Below are 9,811 nucleotides of genomic sequence, written 5' to 3' on the forward strand. Positions count from 1 at the left end.
TGAGCAAGCTGTTTAACAAGTTATCACCTCCCTGTCACTTCCGCTTCCTCTCAGGGGGTCACTTTAACTTTACATGCCTGATGGAAGGGTTAAATCGCTCTGAACCCGACAGAAGACGGAGTCCATCATGGATCTGGCTTGCACCTTTTTAATGGTGGTTATCAGGATTTTCCACAAGCAAACTATAAATTAACTGGACCTTGGTATTAAAATGTTATACAATATATACAAAGGGAGGATATTTGTATGCCCAACATTTCTAAAATAATAGCCTGCAACTTTCATTTCTTTCAAGCAGCTCCTGGAAGTTGTAATATTCACTCTTATTTCTTGCATGCCAGACTGATTAACCAATATTTGTCCATTCGTCTTGACATAACTCTGGCCTTCAGACTGAGAGGGTCAGACAATATATTTTTTCTCTGTTCTATTTTGCTGAACCTAATCTATTGGTTGGTGGTAGCTCAAGTGGTTAAGGCTCTGGGTTGTTGATTGGAAGATCCGGGGTTCAAGCTCCAGCACTGCCAAGCTGCCACTGTTGGGCCCTTGAGCAAGGCCCTCAACACTCCCCCAGCCCCCGGTCCAGTGGTGCTGTATCATGACTGACCCTGTACTCTGACCCCAACCCTCTAAGGATGGGATATGTGAAGAAAGAATTTCACTGTGCAGTAATGTATATGTGACAAAATACAGGCTACTTAACTTATCTATTGTAGGTTTGTTGCAGGACATTTAGTAGAATTCCTGGATTTTATTTGTAAAAATAAAGGTGGTACAAAATTCACTCACAGTCCACTTTATTAGGATTTATATTTATTATTAGGATTTATTATTATTATTATTATTATTATTATTATTAAAATAAAGTCTACTGCAACTACACTGTAAGACATTTCAAGATGGTTAAACTTAAAAACATGAGGAAACTCAACTTGAAGATTGCATACACTGACCGTCCACTTTATTAGGAACACTGGTACAACCACACATTCAATCAGCCAATGACGTGGCTTCAGCGCAATGTGTAAGATCATGCACATGTATAGTAGGTCAAGCGCTTCAGTTAACATTCACATCAAAGATCAGAATGAAGAAAAAGTGTGATCTCTGTGACTTTAACCATGGCCTGGTTTTTGGTACCAGATGTGGCTGGTTTGAGTATTTCCGAAACTGCTGGAAAATCTCCTGGAAATTTCACGCACAAGTCTCAAGAGTTTACTCAGAGTCTGGTACCAACAACCACGTCAAAGTGAAAGTCCCAGAGCTCACAAATTTTCTTTATTCTGATGTTGGAAATAAGTGCACATAACCTGATGAGGCCATCATGTTACTAGAGTTCTCGGCTAGTGAAACAATTCAACTTCTTAAAAATGCAACCCACAGATTGAGAAAAATTATTTGAAACATTATTTTATATAGTAAAAAGGTATTAAATCATACAGTATGTACAGTACTAACAGGAAGACAAGTGGATCACTATAGTGAATGATGAAACTCCTTCACTGCATTGCTTGGAGCTCAACTCTGACACTTTTATAGCTAACCTTCTTTACAAAATGATAGGATTTACAGTATACTTCTTCCAGAAGAATTCATTTCAACATCAATCTAGATGTTATATGCTTAGAGCATTGCAAAACTAACTTCTAACTTGGTCCTCTCAGCGCCATGCTGCACCACATGATGCTTAGTTGTGACCCAACCCTGTTACATTTTTTCCCCTTTAGTCCTCACATTGCCCCTCTGGTCTTGCTTTTCCTAGTGAATATCTGAACACGCCAAACCAGCTGGCTTATATTACTACCATATTGTGTTTAATAGTCTTCATGATGGTACGCTGTGACACCAGGTTCCTATTTTCCTGAGACATTCAGACACAGACGTTTAAGACCACTAACACTTCCTTCACTTTGAAATTAAAAACCGAACGTCACATATACCTGTTAAAGTTGATCACTGGACTAAGTTTGTGCCAAATCTGACATTATATAATAATAATAAATCACAAGGGAATGATTAAACTTGAGCTAAATCGACAGCAGAAGATGTTCGAGAGTTTGACCGTCATAGCAGCATAAAATGTTCCCAGTGTTCTGTTTCTTAAACCAGGTGTGCATACCAGGTAAATTGTCTCAAAGTGTCACGTTCATTTTGGATCAGTCAAGCTCAAGGACCATTTTTGTAAGAAAAGGCTAGTTAGATATGTATCTGTGGATGTATGAACCTCAGAAACCTGGCAGTGGCGGCAAGAATCTCCTGGATATTTATGCTTCTTGTAGTCACGGTCAAGTATCATCACCTGGATGGTATACACTGATCAGCCATGACATTAAATCCACCTGCCTAATATTGTGTAGGTTCCCATTGTACTGCTAAAACAGCTCTGACACATTAGGGCATGGCCTCCACTAGACCTCTGAAGGTGAGCTCTGTGGAATCTAGCACCAAGATGTTAGCACTAAGTCCTGCAATCCTGTAGTCATGTGGTGGTTCAAGTGCTTAAGGCTCTGGGTTGTTGATCCGAGCATTGGGGTTCAAGCCCAAGCTGCCACTGTTGGGCAATTGAACAAGCCCCTTAACCATCCCTGACCCAGGGGCACTGTATCATAGCTGCCCCTGGGCTCTGACCCCCAACTTCCTCAGCTGGGATATGCAAAGAAAAGTATTACACTGTAATGTATATGTGGTCATAATGAAGGCTTCTTCTTCTTCTTCTAAGAACCTCTGCTGATCAGACTGTTGAGATCTGGCGAATCTGGAGGCAACTCTTTGTCATGTCCCTGGACATTTCTTGCAGTATGGACGGCACATAATCATGTTAAAAGATGATGACGTCCACAATGGACTGCTGTTTTAAAACTCTGATCATGGTTACAATGGTAAGCAGATAGCTCTCTCTATGTGGTGCATATGTGTAGCAGATGAGATGACAGGGGAAAATGGCTGTACACGCAGCCACTTTATTAGGAACATCTGCACTACTCTTCACTTTTCATACTGCTGCTCATGCTGCATCACAGGGACATGTAACAGCAACAGAGGAAAGCACAATTTTCCCAGTCAAACATTTTCCCCATTCATGAGCTCACAGATGCTCACTATTCACAGTGAGGAGAGAGTAATAGCATCCTTTCCAACCAGACAGCTTGACCAGTTTTGCTCTCTTGACTCTGGATGGTTGCGGCTTGACTGGAATTTGAACTTGCAATCACTCGACAAGACAATGGATCGAACATTGTTCTGTTTGTACCACTCAAGAGCGGGTTACCAGTACTCTTACCCAAATGAACACCTGTGGGAGATTTTGGACCAACATTTTAGACAGAGCACTGCAACACTGAAACATGTTTTGGAAGAATAGTGTAAACCCATACAGAAACATGACTCCATAATTGCAATAAACATATTATTATAATACACAATGCTGATAATGTACAAACATAAGATGTTGCATTAGAATGCAATATATTGTATCTAAAATATTAGTATATTTAAGGAGTTGCTTATTTGTGTCATTTTGGTTCAGTTGATTCATTAAACATTAAGCTTAATGATTTTGCCCCTCATCCTTGACCCTGGTTTCTGTTAAGAGTGAGCTAGACAATAATCTCAGAGCTCGAAGTAACCCACAGTGTTGTGTCTACGTTAGACAAGCTGAATCGAGATATATATGTTTGGAGGAAATACGGCACGAGGACAAAACCCTGGCCTTGTGCATGATAAATACAGACAAAGTTATATCACAGAATTATGGAATTCCTTCCTTTGTTTAATATGCGAATGGGTCAGTGGAACAGCCAAGTATGATCTCTTATGTGCGTGAAGCAAAGTTTGAAAAATAGCATATGGCAAGCATCGAGTGGAAAGAGACACGTGGTTAACGACGAGCACTTCTTTAGTATAAACTGCCATGCAATGAGAGTTCGCTGTGATGTAAACTGTCACACTTTCTTCCCTGTCTTTCTAATATAAAGGAAAAGTAGAAAATAAAAATGTCTTTTTTATTAGATATTATTTTAGTATATTTTTTAGATTAGGAATATCTGATGAATGACAGTATTGCTATAGAGTGTCTATTGGGTTTATCTTAGAGCAATTTAAAGGGGGGGAAAATGCACATATATTGGAAACAAGATGGTTTCAAGTTTTTCAAGTGAAGGAGATATAAAGGTAACAAACTTTCCCTTGTACATTTCCTCGCCCTTGTGTTAGTGCCATCAAAGGTTCATGTTTTGTATCTTTACCATGTATCTTTCACCTTGGAATGTGCAAGTGCCATATCATTAATTACAGCTTTAAAATGTTACACCAGTGTTCCTTAAGGTCCAATTATGTACTTTAAGGTAACACAATATATCCGTGTTTCTAGGTGAAAGATACATAGTAAAGCAGTGAAATATTCATCATGCACCCTTGATGGTGCAACTCCAGCAACAAAGGAACAGTACGTGTCCAAATAAACATAAAGTAAATATTTGCTTTAATAAAATAGCATGATCATAAAACCATGAGAAACTATAGGCCTATTATCACGAGAAGAATGGCACTTTTCTGCCTGAGGCAGAAAAATATTTCACAACCCAGCGCTGGTTAAAGATCAATCCTTCATTCAGAGCAAGTATGCATTCTTTTCTTTTGATAACTAAAATCATAAACCTATACATAGCAAAGAAAAGTAATCTTATCGACACTGACGTGTTTAAGGAAAGAGGGCATGGGGTCAGAGTTATGGCCTTGTGCTTGTGAAAGGCGGATTACGGGTCGTCTCTAAATCCTCGATCTGCTTAATCCACTGATCAAGACGGTGCGAGTTGATAAAAACAGACTGCGGCATTTAATAACGATTGATCTCTGTACACAAAGGGCACATCTGTGCACTTGATCAAATGAGATGTATGTGCACTCTTTTATGTAAATGCATCATAGATAGATACTCGACAGAAACATGAATATACAGCACGAGTGTTTGAATATACATTCACATGGAGTAGGTCTGCTCCGAAATGATCTTTAGAGTAGAAATGATGAAATACCTGGAGTACAAATACTCCAGGTAGGCTCAAGTGTCCCAATAATTGATATTCGAGTTCAAGCTTTCATTTCTAAAAATGGTAAATACGAAGTTTAAGAAATATAGGCAGTATTAAAATTCCACAGACTTCCAGAAATCACACTCTCACGTCATTAGTTATTCAGCCTGTTGTTTTACTACTTGCTTAATTCTAATAAGAATAAGCCATTATTAAAAAAAAAAAAAATCATTAGTCACAGTCTCGCCATCAGAAAGCCTCACATATCCCTTCACAACAAGAATAGTTCGCTTTTGCTTCAAACCTAAATCATCCCTTATTCCAGTTTCATATCATTTGAAAAATGATAAATCGTTCGAACCACAGAAATCACAGAGATCAACACGACTTCAATCAGCTAGTAATCCAGTTGGACGTGTTCAGCACAATCCTCCGAAAGCACAGAATGCGTTTCTTTTCGCAAAGTGCTTATAAAAATATTTTACTTTGCTCATTTGTCAAAAGTTTGTTTGCTTATTCTGAATGTCACTCAGGCAGGCAGCCAATGATGTGTGCAGTCCCAGCTGTAAAAGCGCAGCGTGAAAGGAACAGTCATGCGCTGCACTTTGATCAATTGTGTGGCACCGATCCACAGCATCCAAGCAGAAAGTGAAATGTGGATTTATTGCATCGACTTGAAGCTTTTGGACAGTTTTGAGAGAAGACAAGAAATGACCGATAGGTTACAGCGTCGCCAGTGATGCACTAATCCCACAGATGCCACTAATTTGCTACATGGATACATGAAAATTATATTACACCATTGAGTTTATATGATCTTGCTTTCATTACATACTTTATTTATCATTATATTAGTCTATACCTGTGATTTGTGTATCTCTACTCAGTGTCACTGCTGTCCTGAGAATGATCTACTAAATAGCATCAGATCAGTCGTGCTTCTGATGGACTGAATAATGGATCACTTCAAAAATTAGCAGACTGAATACAGTCAGTAATGGTACACCTGCATGGATATGACCTATATATCTCACTATTTAACCTGTATGTATCTATATGTTTACCCAAGTGTCATTATTTATCCTATATTTAAGCTACATGTATACCTATGTTACATATGTGTCCCTATTTTACCCAAGTGTCATTATTTATCCTATATGTATACATATTTAACCTATATGTATACCTATATAACCTATAGGTGTCCCTATTTTACCCAAGTGTCATTATTTATCCTATATGTATACATGTACACCTATATAACCTATAGGTGTCCCTATTTTATGTCCTTATTTAACCTTCATGTATACCTATATAAGCTATATGTAAGAGTATTTGACTGATGTGTCCTTATTTAACCCACATATAAATGTATTTATCCTACATGTATACCTGTCTGACCTACCTCTATACATCTATGACTTACATGTCTTCTATAGAACTTATAAGCTGTATATGATATATGGTCCACTGGATAACCTGGTATACACTAGCAATTAAATTAGAATATATAATGATATATAGTGGAAATAAATAGTTTATGATCAAGCAAAACAGGATTTTTTTCATTCATTAAAAGAATCTTGAGTAACTGCTTTATCCTGGTCAGTGTTGTGGTGGATCTGGAGTGTATCCTGGGAATACTGAAAGTTGGGAATACAGCCTGAATGGGATTCCAGCCCATGCATGTGCACACACACACACACACACACACACCACACACACATTTACACACTCGAACCGATCCACTTAGGAGGTGAGAACATGCAGAAAATCTCAACATAGACACTATAGACCTGAGCTCAGGATCTAACCAAGGACTCTGGAGCTGTGATAGGCAGCACTCCCTGCTGTGCCTCTGTCCAACCCCAATATCTGTATCTATACATCTTTAATTGTTAATAGCTATTTATATGCACACAAGAAATCTGACCAGAATAAAAGCTGACCACAAAACCAGAAATTCAGATATTTTCTCTGACATATACATAAAAAAACATCTTACCATGGGTCAAAGATAAACCAGAGTAAACTTCTAAACTGAAAAGTCTGAATAACACGTGAGTCAATCCTGAGCGACATAAACGATGCGCTGAGGAATTCTGATTGCTTCAGCCACATAGGTGTAGTTTAGCTGGTGTTTAAAGGAGAAAGGAAATGTCTGACATGTCCCAACCACAGCATGTGTGTGGACAGCAGCCAAATATTTAGCCATTAAAGTCCTTCCTAGCCTGGAAGTATGTTTTCGCAAGAGTTCATTATCTGCAGCAACTCGACTCAGTCCAACTCCATATGTCTGTTCAGGGGCACTTCCTGAACAGACACAAACACAATATATATTAAAAGCATGTAAAATAAGAATCACCATTGGGAATGAGCACATTGTTCGGAAACCTATATGAAGCAGTCATCCAATTATCCACACACACATACATCAGCCCTAATCCATTGCTAATTTACAAAAATCCACAAGGATTCGCAACTGGGGAAAAACATAAACCCAGGATAATCCCGTGACTGGATAACTGGAAGATTGGCTTTCTGCATGACATACCTGGTAGCGATTAAGTGTCTAATGAGTCACAGGTCAGGATTGAGCAATGTACCTGAGTGAGGAATGTGTTCTTTTAGGATGCTGTTAGGAATAAATGTACAGAAGGATGGACTCGGATTTGTGGATATGATATGATATGATATGATATGATATGATATGATATGATATTGAAAATATTTTTATTGGACTTTTATATAAGTTATAGAATTTTATCCAAGGGATGTAGAAACTGGTTATTTTAGTTAATTTGTTTGTTCTAGCATTTTCCTGATCTAATTCTAAACTGATGAATTTACCTCCGACCTCCAGACGACGTACTCGTGAGCAGCGGTATGCTGCGCTTTCCTCTGAAGCCACCTTCTAGGGGAGAAGATCGTGCCCGAAGTGCCTGAATTGGCCAGGAAGGGCAAATCCCAAGCCGTGTTCCTCTTCCCGCTTTTAAAGTCATAATCGAAGTGAAAGCTCGATGACGGCGACGTGTCGAGAGGTGTAGCGGGAGTGGACAGGGATGGGGACAGCAGCTGGTGCGTCCGTTTGAGCGTCGCCGTCGTGAGCTTGGAGTGCGGCTGCGTCGTGTCGATCTGAGACGCGACCGGCTCGTCGCTCCCTTGCTCGGACAGCTCGGACCGCGGTAAATCACAGTCGGTGTCGCAGCTGCGGATTATAGCCGGGTCTAAACTGCGGGTTTGGCGCAGGCGCCGCTTGGTGATGCTCCTCGAAGCCGGGGACGAGCAGGAGAAGACGCTGTGGAGGAGCCCCTGCGCCGACGCCATGCTCGCGGCTTTGCGCTTCCCTCACAAGTACACGAGCCAAAATCTCACGCGTTCCCCATGGCGTTGACTGGGATAAGATCCGTTAATCCGCGCTACATCGCTTCTTTAATACAAATCCTGCCCTAATAGACTTAGGCTGCGTGTTTATTTAAGGGGAAGAAGCGCGCGCTGTCAGTAGAGCCTTCCTCCAGGGAGAACTGCACGAGTTTGGGAGGGAGAGAAAGTGGTTTGGAAATTCCTGTTGTCTTCTCCCCCTCCCTCCACAATCTCACTTTCATTCAAGTAACTACAGGACAAACTTTTTTTGTTTGTTTGTTTGCCTCTAAGTTTGTTGGATTTAAAAATATGTCTAAAGATGAGTGACATGTAGGTGTGTGTCTATAACTATGTGTTTATTGCTTTGTGGGCATCATATAGCCATCATAATATCTATCAGTCACTTTGACCATGCTGTGACGTTTAATTTATATCCTTAAAATAGCTGGAAAAAGATTCACTGTCCGTGTTTGTTCTCTGTATGGCCAAATGTATATAAACGTCTGACCATCAAATCCATACATGAGGCTTGCACAGTGTATACTGTAGCATGTCACATTAAGATATTTCTTTGGAAGGGTTCGAATCCAAGCTTGTTCCAGCATGACAGTGCATCTGTGCACAGAGTGAGCTCCATGAAGACATGGTTTGCAAACACGGGAGTGGTTTGCTCAGAGCCCTGACCTCAAGCCCACTGAACACCTTTGGGATGAACTGGAGCACTGATTGCACACTCCAGCATCAGTGTCTGATCTCACTTAATGCTTTTGTGGCTGAGTGAACTAATCCCCGAAGCTACGCTCCAACGTCTAGTAAGAGCCTTCCACATGAGTGGAATCTTGTCCTAGAAGCACATCAACCAAGTTCAATAAGCACATATGGGTTTTAATGGTCAGGTGTTTACATACATTTGGCCATATAGTGTTTAAGCCACAGGTTAAAACTCACACTATAAAAAGCTTCCTTGGTTTGTCTCTCAGAGGAAAATTAAGTAATACATTTACCTTCAATAAGAACTGATCAGGCTTATGATTTTATCCAGAACCTGGTGTGGTTTATCCTCTGAACACAAATGAAATGGATGCGTTCCACACAAATTCACTCACATATACACATATTTTAGCATTAACTAATCCACCAACCGGACAGCCATGGGAGGTGTGAGAAGATCTCAGAGGAGAATCTGTAAAACTCACATAGACCATGGAGCTGTGAGGCAGACACATCACCCACTGCATCAACATAAAAGCCAAATATTTCCTTGTGGGTACACTGTCATAAAAACAAGTACTGGAAATGTCCATTTTTCTTCTCTGTGGCATAAACAACACTGTTCAGTTTTTTTGATCATAAAGGGTGCTTCACTTTGTCTCTTATGAGGAACACATAATCTAACAGAAATCCAGCAGTTATTAACA

The 9,811-nt window shown here is 39.9% G+C and overlaps 1 protein-coding gene across 2 annotated transcripts in view; it reads right to left on the reverse strand.

Annotated features, from left to right (window-relative positions):
* The window catches only part of LOC131347250 (rho GTPase-activating protein 6), a 127,120-nt gene extending 118,550 nt beyond the window's left edge, over positions 1 to 8,570 (reverse strand). The window contains exon 1 of one of the 2 annotated variants that reach the window (XM_058381229.1): positions 7,881 to 8,570. In XM_058381229.1, coding sequence (XP_058237212.1) covers positions 7,881 to 8,357 — 477 coding nt within the window. In that variant the 5' untranslated portion in view covers positions 8,358 to 8,570. The remainder of the gene's footprint in view (positions 1 to 7,880) is intronic. The other variant, XM_058381228.1, reaches the window with a different exon arrangement.
* Between the last annotated feature and the right edge of the window lie 1,241 nt (positions 8,571 to 9,811).

This window comes from Hemibagrus wyckioides, linkage group LG26, assembly GCF_019097595.1.
Source record: "Hemibagrus wyckioides isolate EC202008001 linkage group LG26, SWU_Hwy_1.0, whole genome shotgun sequence".
NCBI lineage: Eukaryota > Metazoa > Chordata > Actinopteri > Siluriformes > Bagridae > Hemibagrus > Hemibagrus wyckioides.